The 25907-nt window shown below is 40.6% G+C and overlaps 1 protein-coding gene and 1 long non-coding RNA gene across 3 annotated transcripts in view; both read left to right on the forward strand.

The window, feature by feature from the left end:
• Positions 1-21679, forward strand: part of lasp1 (LIM and SH3 protein 1) — a 30997-nt gene extending 9318 nt beyond the window's left edge. The window contains exons 2-7 of one of the 2 annotated variants that reach the window (XM_085271891.1): positions 809-903; positions 6852-6936; positions 12579-12701; positions 16240-16318; positions 17889-17986; positions 18165-21679. In XM_085271891.1, coding sequence (XP_085128017.1) covers positions 809-903; positions 6852-6936; positions 12579-12701; positions 16240-16318; positions 17889-17986; positions 18165-18338 — 654 coding nt within the window. In that variant the 3' untranslated portion in view covers positions 18339-21679. The remainder of the gene's footprint in view (positions 1-808; positions 904-6851; positions 6937-12578; positions 12702-16239; positions 16319-17888; positions 17987-18164) is intronic. The other variant, XM_085271892.1, reaches the window with a different exon arrangement.
• A 2298-nt stretch (positions 21680-23977) lies between these two features.
• On the forward strand, positions 23978-25514 carry LOC146576547 (uncharacterized). The gene is made up of 2 exons (XR_014892260.1): positions 23978-24565; positions 24749-25514. It is a non-coding gene; the product is annotated as an uncharacterized LOC146576547 (long non-coding RNA).
• Positions 25515-25907: the final 393 nt, after the last annotated feature.

The following is a 25907-nucleotide window of genomic DNA, read 5'->3' on the forward strand; positions in this document are numbered from 1 at the left end:
TAATAAGGACTCACTCTTTCTCTCTCTCTCTCTCTTCATGTCTCTGCACTCCTCCCTTCATTCCCTTGATGATAGCAGGAACAGCCAGATCATTGCTTCACTGTCTGGCGTTTTCTTTCTCTTGCCCACCCCTCCCAAACATGCTCCCTTCCTCTTGCTTTCTCCAGCTCCTTACTCCTTACTCCTTACAGCAATTTCCTAATGTTGTAAACCTCAACATCTGGCAATAAACCCATTCTGATTCTGATGTTTCCTCCCTCCTCTCGGTTTTCTCCAATCTTCAGTCCCTCTCTCTGAATCTTCAGGCTGCAAATCAGCCCAGTGCCAGAAGAGTGAAGAAGAGGAGGCATGAGGGCGAGTGGGTGGTAGGAAGGGAGAAAGGGTGGCTAGGGAGATGGAGGCACAACATCTTGTGACAATGGTAGGGGAGTCGAAGAGTGGCCTGCACACCAAGCAGAGTCTCTGTAGCAAGTATATCGCTGCTTTCTTTGCACTTAACCTCATAGCTTATGGTAAAGGTGGGAAAATTTGTGACCACAAGAAAATAAACACATAAACTGTACAGCTATCCTTTTTTCGCTCACACAAGAGTATCGAGACCTGCTTATAAATAGCAAATACAGTTTGGTAGCAAAGGAGAAGTTGTTTTGTTTCTGACTCTTCAGTGCCAGCTGACGCAGACCTAACAGTTGTCCTAACTCTGTCATTTCACTTCCCTCTGTTTGCTGATGTATCAGCGTCTCTTTGTATACAAGTAAAATAAATCGAACTCTCCTTGCTTAACTTATTGTCCTCTCTGTTTTGACAGTATTGGCATAAAGGATGCTTCAGCTGCGAGGTCTGCAAAATGACTCTAAACATGAAGAATTACAAAGGCTTCGAGAAGAGACCATACTGCAATGCGTAAGTTGTCCCTAAGTTAATCACTTTGTGTGTGTCAGTGAACATGTCTCATGTTTTGCACTCAAGCAATTCAGCTTGCATCCCTAAGACAGAGTGACAGCAGTGTTTAATTTGTCCACAGCCTGAAATGGGACTCTGTTTGTGTGTGTGTGTGTGTGTGTGTGTGCTGCGACCCAACTAAGGCCCCTCTTTCCCTCCCTTGCCGGTTATCTGTAACTATTCCAGCTCCCCCTTCAGAGAAAACGCCTCGATGTGGTGTGGGAAAGTGCCTCCCTCCCTTCTCCTCGGTAGGGAAGGGGGGGTATCAACAAAGGAAATTCCTGAAGTTCCTCTACAGTGACACAGGCGGACACTGAAAACTACCATGTCTGCTCACGCTTAAGCACTAAAGGCTCATCAGGAATTTGTGGAATTCCCCTCTCTCATTACTTATAATGATTTTCTTCTCCTCTGTGTGTGTTTGTGAGAGCTTGAGTGGAAGTTCAGAGAGGGAATGAAGGCAGGAGGCGTGGCTTCATGTTCTGACAAGCTCTTTTGCTGAACTGCCATTTTATTGTTGAGGAAATGACTCAAGACAACATGCTACCATTGTCACTTTCAACTTCAGTGTGAAAATAGAAGTAGTATGCTTGTTATTGTCAGCAGTGACATGTAGGATTTAGCTTCCTTTGTGATTAAAACCTTTGTTCGTTGGGGTTTTTGGGGGTGTACATTGACATTATAATATAGCCATTCCAGAGTTAAATGCTTCAAAGTAACTGCAAGTAAGTGCCAGAGGTTTCAAGATGACTGTCAAGCCAGAAGGACTTTGCAGTATCTCTCGAGCAGCTGGAGGGACACGAACATGTCGTATGTTTCATGTCATGGTGCGTATTGGTGCAGAAACAGAGTAAGAAAGGCATTTGAGAAATTCCCTGCCCCACCCCTTTTAAAAAAAGAAACTGAGATAAGAAAACCAAGTGTTGAACTGATTTGCTCATTTGATTAGAACTGCACAGTCCAAACAGACAGGAGTGTAGAGTCTAACTTGATCGACTGGTAGAAACATACAAATGCTAAGGAAAAGTCTAAATGTTACGGTTTCATTTTTTGTTTTGAAACCACATTTTTCTTCTCAGTGTATTTGGCTGCTAAAAGTTGTTGCCTGTGCATGTTTTTTTTTGTTTTTTTTTTTTTTTTTAAATTTCCACATAAGCTGCTAACAACCATGTGCCCTGTCTGGTAATACAGGTGATGGCAGCTTGGTGTGGCCATTTAAAAAAAAAAAAAAAAAAAAAAAAAAAAAAAAAAAGTTTCCTTGTCTTTCTGTTCATTGATCTGAATCTGATTCCCTTTTTTCTCTGAAGTTGGAATATGTCTAACTGCTTGGGAAGCTGCAATTTAACCTGAGAAAGCGAGTTAGAAATGATTAACTGCCAAATGTGATAAGCAAAACCTGCCTTTAAATGCAAATCATTTCTGGGTTAAACTGCTGTGTAGGTCAGCCAGTTTATACAGTAGACACGTGTATCTATCATCATATTTTGACCTTTTTTAACTGGAGAAGCAAAGGTCTTACTGCAACAAACAATAGCTCCAAGCTATAGTGGACTTTGAAACTGAGCCAACCAAATTGAATTGAACCTCTGATGTTTAACAGTTAATACTTGAGCTTTTCCTACTGAAACATTTACATCGTCTCTGCATTTTTGTTGTCCCTGTATATAAATCAAAACTGCCATGTAAGCAGAACAATTAAAATACAATTAAAATAAAGCCATACAGGTGCTGTATACTCGTACAACTGTGCCTCCTCTGACTTTCCCTGTTGGCTTGATTTCAGCTGAGGTCTAATTATGCCACAATGAGTGTAAACACCTGTTTATAGGCCTAATTATAAGCTTATATATGATGATAATATGTGGTAATGTTAATGACTGTTATTAGTCGTAAAACATCTGTTCTTGTTTTAGTGTGTAACTCAGACTCTTATCACTACTTCCATTCACATTTATATTTAGCTTGTTGGCCTCCTACAGCAGGTGACATCTCATCCTACTATCCCATTTGTTTACTAAAAATTAAAATGGCCTCTTCTTTTCCCAATTTCTGCTTCCGATGTTCCCTTGGTAAGGCAGGGAGGCCCTTCAGAGCCTGTTTATTATGCCTCTTTCCGTTTGTTTAAAACAGCCTTGTTTGAGTAAACATCATCAGTGGAAGAGCTTGCTGCTACTTCAAGAAAGGAATGCAGCGCGCATCCCCTGTTATTATTCTGTGGGATAACGACTTTATCATTACTCCTCTATATTTGTACTTAGTAAGTGATATAGGCGCTGTTTATTTTCTCTGTATTCCCATCCACCTCCTCCCTGAGAATCTCTGGTTAGATAGTTAGAAGTGGTGGGAGATTAGGAGGATAAGTAGAGAGGATAATTCATTATTCCCCCCAGAGACTAAAGGAGCCAAATAATAGGATACTACCTTAATGGCTGATGTGATATTCATTTGAGCATCACACAGTGTTGTTATAGCATCTCATGATTCCTTGATTTACTGTTATTTTTACAATGCAATTTCCTTACCTCCTCTGGACTTGGGCAATTTTCTAAGTATCTCGCCACCCTCATGAGATCGCTCATAACCAATAACCACCCTCCATAATATACATACTGTGTTTACATAAAATGAGCGATTTAGATTACTGTAACTCTTGACTATAAGTGGGTGTATATTAGCTCAACAACTGTAAGGCCTCCATTTGTCTGGCTCTTGTTACTTTCCCCCATATTCTTTGGGCTTATATGTATCTAGTATCTGTGTCTACATTTTTATGTGCATAAAACAGCACACCCTCTTTGCTTTTCACCATGCTGTCCCCCCAAACACACACAGCCAAGCACACACTATCAGTGCCTCAAAGAGTTTGAGAGGAACTCTTCAAAAGGAAACGTTTAATAAGCACTACAAGCTCATTCATTCCAAAGAGGGCAGAGTTGCAAACTTATGTTCTAAGTGTCAGTTAGAAATTTATCACATTAAATTTTGCATTAATGTAATAATAATAATAACAATAATAATAATAGTGATAGTGTGGAATTAATGTACAAATGTAACAACAAGTTCTTTAAAAATCCCCTTGATTGTCACACTGTAGCTGATTATAGTAAAAATAATAATTACTATTATTTTGGTCAGTATGACAGTCCAAATCATATTGCACTTGAAAACTGTTCTTTTTAGTTAGGTTTTGATGATTGTGTCTTTTGACTCTGGCTCACAATAGCACCTCTAGTCTTTGTTGGCTCACCTCCACTGTTTGAATGTTTCCGGGTACAGATGGGGGTGAAGAAAGTCCTGGGCCACGGTCGAGCACCGGGTAGAAATGAGAGCTTCGTGGCTAAAATGGATGCAAACGAGTAATCCTTTTAAGCAGATTATTTTGAGTTCATAATTGATGCGGGAAAAAAATGTAATTGATATTAAAATCTGATTTATTGTCTAACTCTATTGTCCATTGTCACAAGATAACTCAAGTTGATTTATTTTTATGCTGGAAGCTGACTGACAAAGAGACTGTTATCTGTTGCACATAGTGCAACTGTGTGTGTGTTTGTGTGTGTATTTTTGTGAGGCTGCTGTTCAGATTTCACAGTTAGCTGCCCCTCAGTTACGCATTGAACTTGTTGAGTAGGATGCTGTGTAAATGTAGATGAAATGTTCTTGCTGAATGATTCATTACAACCTTTCCAGGTCTCACAGGGTCAAGCTGGCCACAGCATCTCCTGGTTCCACTATTCAAACAGGCCTCTCCTCCATCACAGTAGGCAGCTTGTGTGTGTGTGTGTGTGTGTGTGTGTGTGTGTGTGTGTGTGTGTGTGATTACACATGCGTGGCCTCCTGACTACCCCACTCCCCTCCATTTTGATCACTCCCTGTTTAGCATTTGTGCATGTGTCACCCCTTTCCGTTTGCGACTTATTACCTTGTTATACAAGCTGACAGACAGATGAGTGTTCTTTTGACTCATTCATAGCCTCAAACTTGCACAGAATCATAAGCTTGGTTATACACACCGACAGAAAGACACACACACACACACCTCTCAGATCTCACTGAGTCACTAAGCTTGTATCTGAAATTTAATAGCCCTTGAGTGCAACAGTTTACAGATACAAAGGTGACATAAACACAGTTAACACAGATCAGTTGCAAACTAGACACGCCCAGCTTTAGAAACAAAAAGCACATATTAGTTTCCCAGCTTTGATAAAGGCACACATACCCGGACAAATTTAAGGGATAGATTGCTTGTAAAATGACCTGTAGGGATGCTTGATAGCAGCCAGTTTGAAAAAATTTTCTCCATACAAATAGGCATTTGTCAGTGCAACTAGCATACTCACAGAAAATTGCTAGTATGTACAAAGTACTGCTATTAAAAGGACAGATTCTTTAAAAATTATTTATATAGGGTCAAGGATCTGTAACGTTGTTGATGGATAAAAAAAAATTAGAGCAATAGTACCATGGCCTTTTTTCCCTTTAGACCACAAGGTTTTTTTTGCTCCTTAATTTAGGATTTAATGTGGTAATTAATGTATGCACTCAGCTGTGAGTTGCTTGTGTACGATAAACAAACGAGGTTAGTGCGCTTCTATAGGAAAATGCCTTTTTGCTTTTATCACTATATGTCCGAGAGCAGTGAAAGTGTACTTTAATTTGCATGATTTGATTAGCTCACCTCGCCTTAGGTGCTAGGATAGCAAACCACTACATCTAAATGTGTAGATAAATGTTGCTTCAGGAAATTGAGAGCCGTATACCTCTGTGTGTAGATGGACACAGAAACGCTGTTTGGGTTGAAATTCCAGTTCCAGTTTCTGCTGTTGTCCAGATCTGACTACTTTTTTTCTACTTCCCGTTCTCCAAAATTGTCCCTTTTTAAAATTAGCTGGTGTATGCTGTAATTAGCTGTTGTCAAGGAAACCGTAAACATATTGCCTAAGTGGGTTACCCAGAGGCATGAAGACTGGTTAAAGATTTTTCGAGGTCACCCAGTGCTAAGAGGCAGGCTGGGAACTTCAGTTCATATGAGCAGTTAGATAAGCTGTTTGGGCTCTTCCGCTCCTGCTGGACTACTGCCATGTTCTTTTGCAGCCTTAAGGACCACACTGAACTGGCAGGCACAATTATTTGTGGACCTGAAGGCTACTTGTACTCAGAAGCCTCCAGTGTATAAAAACACTGAGTTATGCCACATATACACGCAAATGCACACATTAACTAGTGATTGCAGTTCATGCAGTCATTATGTAAGTATGTAATGAACAGCTTTTGCTTGGTGTGCTGCATGTGAGCATGCTTATGCTGACCAAAACAGTATTTATATTTGCTGTATGTTTTCCAAACAGAGCATTTTCTCCTAAGCAGCTGGAGTTCCGATGGTTGTTACGGATCTGAGACTGCCAAGAAGATTCCCAGAATCAGTTGAGGGGGGAAAAAATGGTCCCTTTGCGGTTTGCTGAAAGGAGCTGCTTATGACATCATTCACACTCGCCCATGATCTCTTTGACTCTGTTGCTGTGTTGGGTGCATGCTGTTCCTCTAGTGTGCCTATATGTGCATATATGTGTCAGGGTTTTTTTTCACACCTGCTATGGTTCGCCACAAAACATTGCAACCTTGAGCCCACACCTAGTTTCCTCTTTCTCAGAGTACCTTGGCTCTCACTGACAGAGCGTTGTGTGTTATACTGACATGCTTTTTGTATGCAGGGGCTCTTAACTCAACCTCAGGACCACCTTGAATAACAAATGACCCCAGAGTGGGGCCACAGACTGCACACTGCTTGACTTGTGCTGTTTTTCTAGTCTTGAGCATCACAGTGAGAGTCTCAGTGGAAGCTGGCAGCTGCCTATGCATGTCTACTATGTATTTACAATCTCTGCCGTTCTGTGTTTATTTTACAGACACTACCCCAAGTCAAGCTTCACCTGTGTGACTGACACTCCAGAGAACCTCCGCCTCAAACAGCAGAGCAAGATACAGAGCCAGGTAACCCATTGGGAATATCCATAATATTCACTGCTGAACTAAACTTCAGCTGTACAACATACGAGTATAACACTGTGCCATGTGTTTGTGCATAAGAGGCAGTAGAAAAGTATGCTTAATTTAAAAATTCAATGATGGTTAAACTTGGTAGTAAGTCTAACACGACCAGCTTTCAGATTACATTCTGTCTTGCTCCATTTTAGCGTCCGTCTGCATGCTCACTGCTTTAAAACAAAGCCCTGAGAAATCAAGCATGAAATTGACACAAGTAACACATTTGAAGCTGGGAGGCCCATAGTCATGCAAACTAAAACTGAGACAAACTAGAACAGAAACAACTCAGCATTTATAATCAAAAGATGTACAGACTGGAACATATGAAAAGGGGCCTTGCTTAAATGTGTTTTGCAAGAATTTCAGTTTCCCTTTATTGAGATTTGAAGAGAAAAAGTCTTGTTAGACAAGAAGACGTTGCGACATTTATGGCTGTAATACTGAATGTAAGCTCATTTGCTCAAGGACCTCATTATACCCACCATCCAGTGCATGTCAAAAAACACTCTACAACAAAGTTCACATCAATTTGCCCACTTTTTTCTGACCGCTGTTTCTGTTGTTCCCTTACATCTTTATTTTTTATTTTTTTGCTGTCTAGTGTATTGTCCACTTCCACCACAGCTGGGTGGGTGCATGAGCGTATTGTGTCAGCGTTTGACATGCTCCCATGAATGTCCACTAAACAAAAGACTAACTGCTTATTTTAAATAGTTTAAATTTAGCTGATTCTTTTTCTTTTTTTGTAAATTAGGCTGGAGGCTGACACCTATAGTCAACCTCACTTTTTCTAGCAGTGATACCCACTTGGCAGTGTTTAAAGTGGGCAAGATAATTGATTCCACTACCTTTATGTTGAAGCTTTGGTTACTAGTTATTTTGCAAATTATTCATATCAAATGTAAATTACTAAAACAAATATGCTAAAATCTGCTAGCTTAGCAGTATACAAAGTGAGTTCGTTCAAGAAGGGCAAACTGTTGCATTGGACGCTGTCCGTGCAGTTGTTTCCAAACATCTAGGTTAAAAGTGTTCAGTGTGTTTGTAGAAGGATGTAAACGGGGAGAAAATAAGGTGTAGTATCTAGGCCTTTTTTAATATCCTGCTTGTTTGAGGATTCCCCTTCACCAGTGTTCATGTGTTATAGCCTTTTGTTTACCATTTATGATGGTTACAAACTGGATTATATGGACTTACATTTTTGCGCTTTTATAGCGTATCATATTGATGTGGATACAATTTGCCAACATTCCTGTACTTTTAAAACCACACCAAATTATTAATGCAGTTTGAATACTTCTTGTTGTACAGCAACACTCAGGGTTCACTGAGCTACCCAGTTTCTCTGCTCCTATTTTTCTGCAATTAGTAGCTTATCTTGGTCTAATTTGTAACCACAAAAAACACTATGGTTGTTCTTGCAGTTGCTAAAATTACAAACACCCAAATGAATTATAATATGTTATAAAAAAAAAAAAAAGAAACCCCACTGACCAAAATATCCTCCTTAACTGGGTCATTCCTTATTGCCTTAATAGAAAAGAGAAAGCCAGAATAGAGAGTCGGGGAGATTTGTGCTCGCTAAAGACTGTTTTCCTCTTGAACTGCTTGCAGTTAATTTTGGATGTCAAATCATAGAGTAAGTTTAAAATATTATCTCTGTCCACAAACTTGTTATAGTAGGCATTCCACTGCCTTAAAATTTGTCATTTTCAGTTTCACTTCTCCAAATAATAGTAAGATGTCTGGGCTTTGTATAATAGAATTCCAGGAACTTGTCTACGTCCACTAAAGTAAGCACAGAAAAACACAAAAAACAACACACATTAATTCAGACGTACACAAAGATTAGAACAAATCTTTCAGCACAGTTTTAGTCTCTAATTAGAAAAAACTATGTGAGAGGTACAGCTGTTGAAGCCTCTTTACTTTGGAGAAAGAAAACGACACACAATCCACCAGGAAACCTGAAGGAGAAGCTTGTTTTTGCAGCTTGTTGTAGAAGAGAGAGCGCTGTACAGAGAGGCAGGCAGGGCATATCCATATCTTATCCAAAAGTCTGTGTCAAACACTAGAGATGAGTGGGGTGTGGATGTGACGGGGGGTTTTGCAGAGTATAGGGGTTTGGATAGCGGTCATATGGGGAGGGGGATGACTGAGGAATCAAGGGACAGATGGTGTTTTTCTACATGGATTGTGCATCCAAACAGCCCCCACAAAGACTCCATAATACTGAGAGAGTGTTATGCTAATTGTTTACTGTATCCAATAAGATCCATATAATAAATGCTAGTGCATGGCTGAATTTTAATCATTTTTTTTTTCTATAGCATTTCTTAACAGTTATAACATGCTTCATGATTTGAATGAAACACAAACATCAGAAATGTGCCTTAAATGCAGTAAATGCAGAGATGCATTCAAGCATGAATTCTTATTTATGATATAAATCGATGTTTAAAGAAAGGCTACCATATAAAACGAGTTTTCAGCAGGTGTTTGAAAATGAACCACTGAGTCAGCTGAACTGATGAATTGTAGATTTAGGTGCAACAACCTTAGAAGTGCCTCTGGATGTGAAAAATGATCAAGGAATAAGGTCTTCGCGGGTCTGCTGTATAAGGAGAAGTCTGGCCACTGAGAAGTACATGTGAAAAGTGAGCTACAAAAAACTGTATACACCCAAGTTTTTGGGTGACGGTAAAGGTTTGATTTTCTCAGTTAAAAGGAAAAGTTTTGCTGGTGATGACGGGTCAGTTTAACCACCGACTTCCACAGTGGATGTTTTGGGGGCAGGAATTTCAGTTTTATCGAGGTTGAGATGGACAAAGAGTAGTGTGGGATGTTGTGACTTTTATTTCTCCTCATTTGCAGTTTAATGTCACAGTGGACAGGAAAATATGATTTGTGACAGGGGGGAAAAAAAACACATGAACCTTAAATTTGTCAAAAAGATTTTTTTTTTTTTTTAATCCCTTTAGCAAAGTTGTCACCTCCGTGCAGACGTTTTTGTGTTTTTTAGCTGAAGGGGTTGATTGTGCTGTCAGTTCAGCAGACACCCTTAAAGAAAAAACATCCTGTTAACTGCTGAATCTTTTGAGCTAAAGTTGTGTTTTTAAGGGCACTTTTTAGGTGTTTCTGTGTCATCAAATTAAAGTTGAGGGGAGGTTTGTTTGTGGAGATCGGTAACTGTCTAACCCCTCACCACCACCACGCTGCCGCTACTGCGTTGCTACGAAACCTTATTGCTATGGTAGCAGGGTTTGTCACACCTCATTACTAGACTTTGTGGGGGGAAGACAGAAAGAAACAAGACAGAAAAGGAGAAAAAAAACTAGAGAGAAACGAATTGGGAAGGAGGAGAGGAAGAGCTATGAATTGCACATGAGAAGAGACGGGACGGCACCAACCAGAAAGAGGGAGGAGTGTGTGGTGAGAGAGTAAGAGATAAAAGTGAAATTCCCTTAGGAAGGAAGGCTGGTGGAATGCAAATAGAAGCAACGAGAAAGATTATAATGAGGAAAAGATCCAGCTCTATGGGATGACTGACTATTGCCACTGAAGCAGTAAAATATGAATGAATGAAAAAGGAGCACAGCAAGAGCAGAGTGTGGGTGGGGAAAGAAAGCAGAGGTATGATTGGAGGAGAAGAAGCTGTTGCATAGATCCCAAAAGACAAAGGAGACAGGCTTGAGAAATTTAAAAAAAAACATAAGGGGGATCACATATTGAACAGAGAAGAGCAAGGAATGAGGGACAAAGATGGGTCGAGGTCACATTAATCTTCTTATCTGTGTGTGCATGCCTCAAAGCTGTATACAATTCCTCACTGAACGAGGATCAGCTATAGTTTTGCCTCATTTTCTCAGTGGACGTCACACCGAGGGTGACGGCAGATATGGACCAATTACAGCGCATCACCTACGCACTCGCGCACATTAGCTGTGAATCACAGTAACATTGTGTCATCACAAGGCTCCGGGAGATGAGAGGGAGGATTGGTCACTGTATTGAGCAGTGTCAGGCATTATGTGGATATCTGGGGGAGAGGATGCAAGGGTGAAGCTTTGTTTCCTGGTAATGGACTGTGCAAGCAGGCGCCCTCAGTCTTGGAGGAGTGCAGGAAATCAGTGCAGTCACCATGGAGGCAGGGACAGAGTTTCAGTGTGGGGGGTGGAGTCTAAAATTCTCAGAAAAGATGACAGAGAGAAGCGCTAAAATGTGTTACAGCTTTAGTTCAGAAATAAAACGTGTTTTCCTGTTTCAGGTTTGTTAAGTGGTGTATGTGGTTGTGGCTTTGAGTGATCACCCACGGTGTAGCAGTGAGGGAGAGCTTTGTAATTTCTGATTCCCATCTGACGTTACATGGGCAGGACGTTTCCTCCTCTCTGCCCCTTAGGGTCAGAATAGGGTGGGAAGGCTGGAAAATAACACACACACACACACGCTGACACTGTTTGTTGCACAGTACCTCTCATTTTAACCATATATGGTTACTACCACGTCCTGCATGTAAGGCCTTCACTCACTCAAGCAGGCAGGAAGTTAACGTCACCACAGAAGACAAAGCAATATATGCAGGGCAAACCCTACTCAGTTTGTGCATACAACACAAACAGAGAGCCTATTTGATGCGTACAAGATTATTGAATTTGCAGAAAACGTAAAATTTGACTAGTAAAGGCCAAAAGCAACTTTGTTGTATTGTCGTCAAGCTTATGCTTTATAGTGAGAGATATAAGTAAACAAATACAATTAAATGGTCATAAAACTATAATTAGTAGTTTATGTGATTGATCCAGTTTGCGGATAATTGTGTCCTGTAATTTTTTGGGTGCTTTTCCTGTGCATATCAAACTGAAAAAAGGAAAAAATGTGAAACATCTTGTCCATCTCAAGAACATATCACAAAATAATCCATATTCAGATATTCCTCTGGATGCAGGGCCCCGAATCATGTGTGGTGTGAAGGGAATTTTCAGCCTCAGAGGCAGTGTGTAGATTTGGGCTGCTGTTGTTGTAGAATCTGGTACATTTGTTTAAATTTCAGCTAGCCTTCTTATGGAAATACCCAAAAACGAAGATGCAAAATATAAACGAATGTCAGTTTCCCAGAGACGACTTGTCAACATTATCATGTTAGTCCATCGCATGTTGTTGAGCTGTGGTTGAGCTGTGATCGAGCTGCCAATAAAAGAATTTTCTTCCTTCCTTCCAAAGAATTTTATAAACCCAAAGCTTTAGTTCAGCAAAACTCAGCACTGACATTAGCAAAACCAAGAATTTTATTTCACGATTTTTAATTTTTTGTTACTTTTTACAATTATATATGAGTTGTAAATTGATTTCAGAGGTGCAGGAAAATACCAAGTCTCCATTATGAATCCTCAAAATGTTGAATATGATTTGTTGAAAGAATCTAGGTCACTGCATCTATAAATAACCATTTCCACTGCATTTGCTGGATTTTCCTTGTTGACTCGCTAAACTGAAACTGTTGATGTCAATGTATAATTCATTTTACATGTAATTTGCCTTGCGTGTTGACCTTGCCTTTATTTCTAACACGATCCTGTTTTGTTGTGCAGGTTCTTTACAGGGAGGATTTTGAGAAGAATAAAGGGAAGGGTTTCAGCGTGGTCGCAGACACACCAGAGATGCAAAGAATTAAGAAAACGCAGGACCAAATCAGCAATGTAAGCGTCACCAAAGCAAGTACTCCATTCACTCCACTTGTTTGTTTATTTCTCAACATCTTAATAATAAAGCAGACTGAATATTTGGAGCTCTTTCTGCGTTTCCCCCCCACCCTGACAGCCTGGTATGAAGCCAGTCTGCTCTGTGTTGATTAGTTTCCCTGTGTGACTATAATCTCTTTGCCAATATTGAACTGAGGATTTCTTCTATGGAGAATGATTGGTCTACATGAAGTACTCTGCAAACGGCTCTTCAGTTCTTTAAGATTTACTGATTTCACTGCTTTAAAGGGAAGTGGTGGCATTTTTAATCTTTTGGGTGTAAATTTTTAATTGGGACCAAAATGTTTGGAATGGGTCCAGTTATTGAGTGAGGACACTGTGAATGGCTACCACAACATAAGATTTAAGATCAGCCAATACGGTTAAAAAAAAAAAAAAAAATCAATATTTCTGCATTACCTCGTTGTCTAAAGACTTTTGAGAATCTTGAGAATCCACCAGACTCAGTTAGTCCACTCCGAAGTTCACTTGACTTAGTCTGAATTGTTTTCCACACTCGGAGTCTACTGAGACAGCTACTGTGGTACTTAACTCGCTAGGTTCTCCACGTTGGTCAGTCATCTACTCTTACCAGTTTCAGTTACAACTCCCGTAATTATTCATCTTCTGTCACACTAAAATAAATACCACTTTATATGCATCTATTGATCTAATCTAGTCATCTATGGTTTAAGACAGCGGTCCCCAACCTTTTTTGCGCCACGGACCGACAATATTTTCACGGACCGGCCTTTAAGGTGTCGCGGATAAATACAACAAAATAAAACTAGTACCAGTACCGAAAAAAAAGATTTATTCATAACACACGTGAAAAGACCCACGAAAACAGAGTTAACGATAAAAACGATAACAAAATAACACTGAAAACCGATAAAAACCCTGAAAACTATACATTTCACACCTGAGCCTCAACTCTCGCGGCCCGGTACCAAACTACTCACGGACCGGTACCGGTCCGAGGCCCGGGGGTTGGGGACCGCTGGTTTAAGATATGGCAGCCTGCTTATCAAAATGTCTCTTACTAATGGATAAGCATTGCTAGGCAACTGAGCATGCCATGATTGTTGAGTGCAGCATGGGAAATTAGAAAATTGTACAAGGAAAGCAAAACAAATAATTTGTTAAAAATGTAGCAATTTATATTGAGGAAGGAGCAACAGCACCAATCCTGAAAACAGGCATCTGCAAAACAACTGTAAATCCCAGGGGACAGCTGTCTGTGCCACGCCAGGCTGTAATCACAACAACACATTTTTATTTTATTAGCATTTTTACAATCTCTGTTCATATGAGTGTTTTGATACTGTTTTAGAAATAATCTCAGCGCGTAATAACTTGCCCTTAAACACGTATTACATGACCTTTAGCGAGTGCTGGAGATGAAGCAGAGTAGAGAAAGTAAGTGGCAGAAAATGTGAAAAATTAAAGCCAAGGTTTATTTTTTTTATTTAAAACAAACAAAAAAAAAAAACTTGATTTCCTTTAAAGCTTAGTCATTATGCTTCAAATGAAAGCTTTGGAAGCCACCAGAATAACGTGGCACATTTTTTGTCATCATTTTCTGTTACATTACCTAATTGGTCTCACCTCCTCCAGCTCAAGCCTCAGAGAATTTCCCCAGATTAAGATCTCAAGTTCTACAATTTTTTTTGTATACTGTTGCTTTTAAAATCTTTTTGTCCTCTTACTTGCTCTTTATACATGGTAAAGGAGTTCTCTCCCATTCACTTTTCATTGGGTCCAATCACCTTCACTTTCCTCTCCCTCTGCCCCTGTTATTGATTGATTTGCCATTTCTCTGTAAATACACAACAGGAATGTAGAAATGTTTATATTGTTCACCTTGTGTCCCCCAATCTGCTTAAGTCAGCTGCAAAGACCTTTCTTTCTATGTGAAACAAACTGACAAAACAAAGACACCTCTTCATACATACCGAGCTCTGCACTGGCCTCGCTAATGGCATAATTGGTGTGGAGGGTGATGGATAATTACAGTTTTCATGTGATGAAGATCTTGCATGTTGGAGATTAAGGAAGTCAGCAAAGCAGGAAAACAAACACATATATTATATGCGTTTATGGGCGCGCACACAAGCCACAATTTCACTGTTTAAGGATAGATTTAAGCGCATCGTGAAGTGGCTTTAGTTGAAGCTGATAAACGAGACCTCTGCTTGCAATCAATTTGTCATTCACAGCCAATCATAAAGGAGCCACTGCAGATGAACATTAGTCTTTTATTTCTCTTCTCTGGACACTGAAAAACAAAGTGCAATAAACCCTCTTCTAGTCTCATCTCTGTTTTGCCCTTCTCTTTGCCACATCTCTCGGTCCATCCTTCTATATTTCCTGCCACCAGCAAAGATTGAGATGAATCAGGGGGGATGGTCGGGGGTAGTTCAGCAGCAGCTAGGGCAAGTCCTGTAAATCCACACACAAACACACCATCTGTTCAACCTGCTTCTTCAAAACAAACTAAAATAATCTCTCTCACACACTCTCACTTAGCATATTGCACTTGAGAATAGCCACTGTGTTCTCCCAGTCACTCGCTTCACTGTCCTTACACAAACACTCCGTCGTCCCATCCAGTCGGTGAATACACTCCTCACTGACGCCAGCAGCACAGTGGGCTCTTTGAGCCGGGGCATAAGCGGGAACAGAATACAGGGTTGTAAATCTTGACCGAAGAACTGTTGAGTAAGTCTGTTATCAGTCTGGTAATAAGGAGACGGGTTAAATAGAGCAGTCACTCAGTTTCTGTTTCATCAGTGCTGCCTGTTTGATTTTGAAACACTGAACACAGCCTTTGTCGCACTGGCTGGAGAAATGGTCATAAAGTCTGCCTAAACATCTAATTGTGCTGCTTTTTTGTTTTTGTTCAGTTATAACTCAGCGTATGGCTTACAGAATGAAAAAAATCCATTTTTTCTCTATTCACTTACACTTGAGACTGTAGTACTTTAATTTAAACTTGATTCCATTTCATATGCTTAGTCATACAACCCCACCCTTCTCCTTTTCCTCTCAGTAGTTCCTTTTGAGTCTTGCTCTGTCATTCCAAGCGAGTGTGTAAGACTCGGGGATTTGAGTGACTTGTTCGCTGTACTCCTCCTCTGCTCTTTTTTTTTTTTTTTTTTTTTTTTTTTTTTTGTGTGTGTTTGTGTGTATGTTTCACCTGTCTGATGTGTCAACAAGCCGTTGCTATACACCTACGTCCTTACACTGCTTCCGGTACCTGAGATGTCATTTCCTCTCAACATCAAGCTGCTTCCCTGAGCATTTGCTGCAAATAGTGCGCCCCACCTATCTCCACAGACACTGAGAAGCTAGAGAGCAAGTGGGAGACCCCTGGTGGATAGAAAAGGAACTGTACAAACTACAAGTCCTTTTTGAATCTAGAAAAGACTTGAAAGGATTTGAATCTCCTAAGAGAAGGTGCGTTATTCCTCATCTTCATGAATGACCTGTTTGTGTTTGTGCATTGCAGATTAAGTACCATGAGGAATTTGAGAAGAAGAAGATCGGAGGAGAGGGTCCACAACATCTGCCAAGCAACCCCAGTGCAGGTATGACCAGCAATTACTAGTAAATGTAGCAGAGAAGTAGAAGGCAGAAGTGAAGAAAGCACTGTCTGAATCCACAAAAATATCTGTGTAGCTGGAAAATGTACATGAACTAGAGAACAAAAAGCATTACATTTTTCTTTAGCTTTCTTGGCTTGTCTGCGCTTGGTTCCTCCCTCCCAGAGGCTATAGGAGCTCAAGTTCTTCACTGCACTCTTCTGCTTTTTAATCTTCTTAGCCATAAATGACTACATTACTGCAAGCATAATTCTGTTTCACAATCACAGCTGAAATCATAATTGTACATAATCTGTTTTTATTCATTACTCAAGTCAAACAATTGTTTGCTGAAGCTCAGACACAGAAACTTTGCAGTAATAATTGCAAACAACAACAGGAGCAGTTATGTCAGAACAGTGCTTTCAGCATTAGGAAGAGGAATGACTAGTCAGCCTGCTATTTGTATTTCGTGTGCCAGTTCAACACCTTTACACAGAAGGTCATTGTTTAGAGGGTTGTGAATCAAGAGCATGCGTGCCTTGGCTTGCCATGTAGGGTTTTTTTTTTTTTTTTTTTAGCATTTACTGTAAAAGAGCTTTTGCACAAACAAACAATAAATACACAGCTTGTATGCATGGAAAATACATGGAAATGAATATCTAATTATAGACTGTACTGAGTCAATGTTTACAAACTTCTGAATTTAGCCTTTGTGGAGCTTTTTACATTTTCTCAGTGTTCAGTAGTCAGATTTTTCTCAGTGCTTTTTTTTTTCTTTTTAAACCTGCGTCTTAATATTCCTACACGTATTTATTAGTTATTATAGTCATTTATCTAATTATTTATGGGTCGTGTACCTGAATTGTGTAGTTGTGAACTTTATGTATGTGCAACCTACTGTGCGTAACCAAGTCAGGTCATTTCTGACCCCATTATTTTATACAGGAGAACATTTTAATAGGTATTGTGTTTATATTAACTATACTGTTACCTGTTAAGCGAGATTTTTTTAATTTAATTACAGTTCTGTCATTTTTATGCAAATATGGTATTGTACAAACAAAATGACCTTTTATTTACACAATATTTTTATTGTCTCTCGCTTCTTAAAAGACAGTTTCTCTTCATTTTAGAACTGCTAGAGAAGAAATGCATTTTAAACGGTAACATGTGTTTGAGTGGCACCAAAACAAAGATGAACTGGTGACTCTTTAATAACGTTAGCAACAACAAATTGACTAAAGTATTAAGAGTGTTTTGTTTTTATTTTTCGCATCCTTTATTACTTTGTTTGTAGTTAAAACAAAATGTATGCAAACATCTTGAGCTTGTATAATAATTAAAATATTTTGTGTATTAAGTGATCCCACCCTCCTTAATCCTTGCCACAGCAATGGGCAAGTGCTCTTAAAACTTTGCAAGGTAGCAGAATTTGATGCTACTTCTTATGATTTAAAAAAATCACAGAGCCGCATACTGCCATAAATGACCTTTTGTGTAGGTTAAAGCACCAATTATAAGTAGTACTGCTTATGATTCTAACTCCTTCATTATCCCTGTACTCCTTCACCAGGTGGTTACCAGCAGCCTGCAGCCACTCAGAACTACCACTATGATCCTGCTCCTGAACCAGTGCGCCAGGCAGCCGCTGCCCCGCCTCCCAGTGCTGGGGTACGTCCTTCACTCTTCTAATTAAATTCACCGATTCCAAAACCTAACAAGAATCAGAAGATTTGTTGTAATTTAATAACACAAAAGCAAAACACATTCTTTCCAAGATGATTAAGCTCATTGTCAGCAGACTGTAACCGTTTATAAACTAACCAAGCTCATTCTTTTTTGCTGACAGAAGCGATACAGGGCAGTATATGACTACTCTGCCGCCGATGAGGATGAAGTTTCCTTTATGGACGGAGATGTGATCGTAGACGTGCAGCAGATTGATGAAGGCTGGATGTATGGCCGCGTGGAGCGTACCGGCCAGCAGGGCATGCTGCCTGCCAACTACGTGGAGGCCATCTGAGCTAGAGGAGAAGAAAAAGAGGGAGAGAAAAAGGAGGAGATAGAGAAAGGGAGGGAAAGTAGGAAAGGAAAAGCCCAGTGCCATCTCATCTTAGCGCCGCTTTCTCTTATTTTTACTCTTGTTCCCTAACCTGCCCTGAGAGACCCTGAACCCCTTCCCCCTCTACATCCCTGCTCTGCTCTCACTGTTCGCCAGCCACAGACACACACCCTCTATCTAGCTGTCTGTCCTTCTGTCTGTCTATCTGCCTGCCTGCTTCTCTATTCGTCCGTCTGTGCTAATGTCTCTCTATTTGGATGTTCGTCATCCTCTTTGTCTTTGTCCCCATCCTGACTCCACTCTCATGCAGCTGCAAGTGGGAATGGAAAGTCCTCAAAGATGAATTCACAGTTCATTGCAGTATGTCAGGGGTCCGTGCCGTGTCACACAGCTCCATCCTAGCTACGCCACTTAGCAATCCTACCACTAAAACATGCAAAAATACTGAAGAAAATGTTTGTTTGTGTTTTGAAAAAAAGATATCCCTGAAGTGAGTAAACCTGCAGACACAATTCAGTGAAGAAACTAGCTCAAAGTGTGTTTGAGTGGCGTTTTAATGGGCCCATTTGTCTTTTTCTTTCTTTAATTTTGCAGCGTGATCTTGGCCAGACTGGAAAAACAGTGTATAGAATCTCAGTCTGTCTTAGAGTGATTTTTTTTTTTTTTCACTTGAGTACATTCCTTTAACCTCCAACGCTGTTGCTGTTGCATCAGTCAGCCAGTTTTCAGTCTTAACAGAGAGGTTTTTTAAATATATTTATAGATGGACACACATCTCGCCAGTCTGCTCAAGTAGGCACCCTCATGTTCAGCACTGTGCTGTTGTCAAACTGGAATAATGACCTAACTGTAGAGCACCTCCTGTTGAGCCTTACACAGGCTTCCTGGATACAGGAGGGATCAGGGACACGTTAGGGGACTTCATCAGTCTTTCTCTTGCAGTTACACTGAACACACGTCTGCATGTACAGTATACACGTTTATTCCTGATTTTGCAGCCTAAATGCCTTCAGTCCTGTGAGAATCACAAAGATATGGTGATCAAGATTAAGCTGTTTTGGGGGGGAAATGGCTCTTCCCCTTTGCTAAGAAAAAAAAATATCACCATCACAGAAATCCTTTATAAAAGACGAGGCCAAGCACAACTCGATATTGTGAATCGTTTATTTGAAATTCATTCCACCGTTTTTGAAAGAGTACATTCCAGTCTTTTTTCTTTTTCTTTTTTTTTTCTCATTTAATGTGAGATTTTTTTTTTATGGCTGTGATAGATGTTGTCATTTTTCTCGCTCTTTTCTTCCTGAACTGTCCTTGTTGTTATTAGATGTTTGTTTTGAGAAAAAAAAAACAGATCTGTGTATTTAATAAATAAACCAGCAACTCAGTTTGCAAGACAGAAAAGGAGTAGTTATGGAGACTCTTGTAGTCACTGTATTAGATCAGTCATGGGATAATTACTTGGAGTTTCAGGACAGCGCTAACTGCTTGTTGTTAAAGACAGTTTCATTGTTCTGCAGCTTCAAAGAAGGGAGAATTTAGAAAAAGAATCATTTAAAATACACCTGAAAGTTGATTTTTATCGTATGCTCTGTTCATTTTAAAGGCAGCTGCCACCTGAGCCAGGGCGGCACATGTGGCAGGCCAATCCCAACAACAAGCCAGCCACCGCTCGCTGGCAGCTAAATGTTGAAACTGGTTCTTGAGCGTAAAATGAAGCGTTTGCGTTGCTGGCTCTTCCACAGAAAGACTGCGACACAGTATTTCTGTTAAAACCATAACACGTGTAATTGTCATTATTGTTGCCATTCCTCTGTGGTGTAAATAATGTCACAGGCCCCTGACCTTATGCACCTTTCCCCTTTTCTTGCAGTTTCCTTCTCCTGTGATGCACTGTGACTGTCACAGACATGAGCGATCAGGGTGGGGCCATCCTTACAGTGGAGCTGGGGAGCGGGGAGGGAGGGGATTTCGGCTTCATTAAGTGAAACAAGGCTCTCACTATGTAGCTAGATGACATTGTACAATTGTATATGTATCATAAATGTAAGTTAGGGGGAATTGTTTTTACAGGTCACGGTGCTCTGGGAAGTGGCTTGCCTGCAGATAAAAGCGTTTCAATATTTTTGTGAATGTGGAGAAGTTCTGTGATTTTTAAAAGCTGACTCACGGTTGATGCACGTTGTCAGTTGGTGTTGAACAATCAAACTCTCTAATGTCATGAATTGTGACAGTGCTGATGGAAAAAAAAAAAAAAAGTCACTGAATTAGAAAAAAGACTCTTCTAATCTTCTAATAAATGAGAACGAATGAACACACTGTACAGCATCTTTCCTGCATTTTGCATTAATCTCTATTCGACAACAGGATATTTGCAAAACAGACGCTAGATCGGAAAGCTGGTTTAGAGCTCACGGTTGTGTGTATCTCTGGGGTAAATTGAGGAATTTTGTGGTTTGGCTTTGAGTGAAATGATTGTTGTTCCTGGCTGATGGTGCATTTGCTCAAATTTAATTATCAACGAAACTACTCACACTGGTAGATTCCGGATTGCGTCCAGTCCAAACTTATCCTCAAGTGTGTTGATTGTTGTTAGGTGGTGGTGTGGATGAAATGAGGGAAGGAGGGGGGGAATGGCCAAAGACAGCCAGTATTGTTTAAGTGTGGCTCAGGATGGATTTGTTAAGGCACTGTGTGTGCGAAGATGTAAGCGTGCGAGGCTGGGGGGAGAGGGGGCGACTGAGGGTGGCGATCCTCTCGATTTCCCAGTCTGTGAGAGGCGGCAAGTTGTTTGTCTGACCTGGATTTTAGTCAGGAGTTAACCTCTTTGCGCCAAATACCGCTCCTCTGCTCTGGCATCACTACTGAACCCTAACTTCATATCATAACCCTGCTTCCATTCAGTTTCTGTCTTCTTATGCTGTCCAACCTCCTGCTGCAGTTCCTCTTTCCTTCAGCCTTCATCGTAGGCTCCTGCTCTTCTGATGAATCATTCCCTGCTTCTATGATACTGGTTATATACTGTAGACTTTGCAGAGTGAAATCATATAATCCACAATTGCAGGTTTAGCATTCAGACCAGTTTTTGTGCATTCCATCTTAAATTGTTTTTGATATAATTTTGTTATTTTTTTAAAGAAAAAAAAATATACCATATGCATATTGACATACACATGTATTCAACACTCTGAATACATCCTCAGATTAAGGACCTGATATCATCTCCTGTTGCCCTGATACAGCACTTCAAATTGTACTTATGATTCTGCAGATTCAATAAAATGTCATTTTTTTTCTCAAGACTGCTCTGTCTGTACAGTCTCTTCACTTGGACACATGAATAGCAACGCAAACGTAAAAATCTACATAAGTGTGCAAGGCCCTTTTTCAGCAAATGTCACATTATGTCGCTTCTACGAATTTATGATGCAAAAAAGGACAATTGCTAAATAGGAAAACTTTTTCATGTTATGTTGTCATACCTAAAAACCATTGTGCTGATTAATGAAGTAATATGTTTAGCTGAGTCTTTTGGGGGTTTGGTTCTAAGTCTCAAAATGGTTCATTAAAGGACCTTCATTAGCGTGCTTGTGCTAATAAATTCAAGCTATTCCACGTGGGAAAAGAAGAAACAGTATTTCATACAACAATTTTCACCACTCCCCTTGCAGAAGAGGGAAAACCGGCTCCAGCCAGAATTCAAAAGAAGTGGGGAAACACTGGTGCATAACTGATAACACAGGCTCCTCAGAGTCTCTAATTTAAGACCTTGAGAATCTGGCAGGTCCTGAACTGCTAGCTTTATTAAATATGAACTGCAAAGCACCCTTCTCACCATTCAAGAAGTGAATCAGGAATGTTTCCATATCTAAAACCATACTGGGTTTGCACTAAATCTGTGGAGATGCCCTAACCAGGGAGAAATGGATTAATATTGTCCCTCATTTGGCAGGTCTGTCAGAGAAACTCAGAACCGTAACAGCCCAGTGTGCTTCAGACCTAACAACACAAGACGAGACAAAACAACACAAGTGTACATTGTGCAATGTGTTGAGGAGCGTTTGGACTTTTACACGGGCGAGACCAAAGAACCACTCGTGACACGTCACACAACGCAGTTATACATCTTCAGCTAAAGCAGAGAGGACACGGGAATAAAGGAGGGTATTTATGTCCACACTGAATGACCGCTGTTAGACTGCTGGTGTCCTAGAGCACCAGTCATCAGTCACCTATAACACAGTCTGGAGATCCCTTTCCAGGTGATTCAATCCCCACTCACACCATAACCCATGTGACCTTAATTATTTCCAACATGACATGGTAGGACAGTGTCTCCAAAGGGATTCACACCTTGGCCTCTGTGACAGTAATGACCTACCTTGATTCACACCTGGGCTCATGTAACTCACAATGACAAAGATGGTGACTCTCAGGATCTCTTCAATGGAGACAATCCCACAAGGGGTAAAATACCCAAGACTCTCCATTAGTTTCTAGAACTAAAGAAGCCACTTGGATGGGAAGTAAAATGTCTTCACAAGCAGAAAGAAGTCCATTTGCCTTCATTTCAAGTGCTTAAAAAAACAAAAGACCTCAAAAAGGAAAATTCTGAACCTATTTGTGAGAGGTGAGACAACTGAAAAGATGCTGGGGGGAGTTTGATGACCTCTTTCAAGCATAATGGGGGGAAAATGTGGTAAATGGGAGATTTGTGCAGATTAAAAGGGATCTTCAACGAGGATGGTTACTGCTCCATTAGGCAACAAGATTTGAACATAGTTTGATTGAAGCCAGTTTACTTATAAAGCAGGAAAAGGTCAAAACGATGTAGTTATCAGGGAGAATTACTGGTTCAGTTGTGGTATGTGGAACATCCTGATTGGCTATTGTTGTTGTTGATCTTGTGAGAAATAAGAAAAACCCATCAAGCTAATTCAACTTGTGGAAGGTTCTCTACTTCTGTCACACCAGCCCTTTGGATGTCCTCCTTCACTACAACCATGAATCTTCTCTGTGGTCTTCCTCATTTCCTCCTGCCTGACAGCTCCATATTCAACATCCTTTGAGCAGTACTATCTCTCCTCTGCACATGTCCAAAGCATCTCAGCTTTTCCTCTTTGTCTCCAAACCGCCCACCCTGAGCTGTCCCTCCGATGTGCTAATTTCAGCCTTGGCCATCCCAATGAAAATCTTAACATCTTCAACTCTGCCATCTCCAGCTCAGCTTCCTGTCTTTTTATCAAAGCCTTTATCTCCAAAACCATACATCATAGCAGGTCACCAACATCGCCTGCTAGTCTTCTGTCACAAATCACCCCTGAAACTCGTCTCCACCCCCTGGCTACGCTCTCTGCTTCACCTCTCTTGCGACTGTCCGTTGCTTTGGATCAGGGGTGCCCAATCCCGGTCCTCGAGAGCTACCGTCCTGCAGCTTTTAGATGCATCCTTGTTCCCACACACCTGAATCAAATGAATGGCTTGTTATCAGGTCTTTGCCAAACATGATGGCATGCTGAAGAGATCAAACCATTTGATTCAGCTGTGTTGGAGTAGGGATGCATCTAAAAGCTGCAGGATAGTAGCTCTCGAGGACCGGGATTGGGCACCCCTGCTTTGGATGGTTGACCCCAGTTATTTACACTCAGACTCTTTCTACTCTTTGTATGTTCTCTCTTGCTTCTCCTGACTTAAGACTTTATTGACTTATTATTGATTAAAGCTACAAACTGTCCTTTTGGTAACAAAGTAAAGATTTTGGGGGAAGTCATCCATGGAGGCCAAACACGCCTTTCTTGGGCAAACGTGCCTGAAAGCCAAAACTCCGGGTTAGAAAATCACACGTGTTTTCTTTTCCCCCTTGCACGTTCGCTTTTTGTGTAGGGCGGGGCGTGTGGAGCTCTCCGAGTTCTTCCGATCTGTTCCGATCTTCGCCGATCTTCTACCCTCGGTGGTAAGGTCGCTGTTTGTGCTGCGTGTTCTCCTCACATCCGCACAGTCTGTCTCCGACCGAGCTCCCATCATGGTGGACATCTTGGTGTTGATGTTTTTCGCCGTTATGGGCCTCGTCTTTCTCTCCTACATCATCTACATGCTGTGATGAAGATGCGTCCTGGTCAGGCGGTGCTGGAGCCTAACGGAGGGTGTTTGTTTTTCCTCTCCTGCATCCCCGGTTTACGCCACAAACAGAGGTGAGTGTTGTATTTGCAGGTGTTATTAAGCGAAATCCTTCTGTGGTGGAAAATGAGTGCATATACCCGAGAAAGGCCGGTGTTCCTGTTGCTGTATCGATTTTGGGATGATTGGTTTCTTTCATCGCCGTCAGTGTTAGTAAGTTGCCAGCGACAGACCTGTTAATGCTTCCCATGTTTCAGGGAGTAGAGCCACGGCCAGGCCATGATGGTTCCCTTTGGAGCTTTCATGTGGGGATGAGAGGAGCGATCCAGGCAAGAGAGGAAAAACAAATGGAGAAGAAGTGGAAGCCAAACTGTTTTGCACTCTGCAATCATTCCCCTCCTTCCTTCTTTGGAACAGTCAGATCTGACCAGGATGCCCAAACAGAAATTATAACCCTCATCATCATTTTCTGTGGTACTTCTGTGTCAGTATTACTGTTTAGAGGAGTAGCGATGTTACCTGCACATAAGGATCCAGGATGGCATTCATAAAGGTGTAGAATTTGCCTTTTTTTTTCTTTTTCTTTTTTTACGATGTGCGATTATTTATTTATTTATTTTTTAAGGATGGATTTGATTTGAAGTGTTCAGTTTGACAGTATTATCCAGATGTTTTATCAGCTCTTTTTGCACAGGTTTGTGTTTCAGCAATCAGTTGGAGAGCCTCAGTCACTATACTTTCCTTCTCACTGTAATCATCATTGTCCACTAAATTAAGAGGAATGGAAAGGTATTTGTTGCACTATATCAGTTGCTTTAATGTTCTGAAGCTTTGCAACTACATTGCTCTTTTTCTGTTTTTGTCCTTATTTTTTTTGGCCACAGATGACATCCACAAAGAGGTGTTGTTTGTGTATATCTGAGTTTCATATTATCTGTTATTTTTAAATAATGTTCACTGATGCGCACACACAATTTTCTGATAATCGTGAAATGTCAAATAAAGATGATTCCAGTAAACCCAGCTGCCTTCTCTTTCGCTTTTTGGAAAGCAAAGTTGAATTCATCCTTTTTGGGCATTATCAACTGTCACGGTCAGTTTTCAAGAAGATGACAAGCATTTCATGGTTCGAGCTTCTCAAATAGATGGAGGCTTTCCTGCTTATTCTTAGGTGTATTAAGTTTAATACATTTGCTCTTGGAGTGACAGACCAAATCACTATTTGTTGTTGTCCGCAGATACTTTTATTGAAATTTATATTGCTTGAGTGGTTAATAAGCAAAAGCAGGGCTGAGGTTGCACCAGACCACTAAAAGTGGATTGTGTTGCCATATTGATGTAACCACAGCTGGAAATTACAGGAAAGAATAATCCTGGGGGGGGGGAATAAGAAGAACTGTTGTCCTCCGCAATTCA

The sequence above is a fragment of the Mchenga conophoros genome, linkage group LG4 (genome assembly GCF_057382185.1).
Source record: "Mchenga conophoros isolate Kocher_MC1m ecotype Shallow Benthic linkage group LG4, M_conophoros_male_GT1.1, whole genome shotgun sequence".
Classification (NCBI taxonomy): domain Eukaryota; kingdom Metazoa; phylum Chordata; class Actinopteri; order Cichliformes; family Cichlidae; genus Mchenga; species Mchenga conophoros.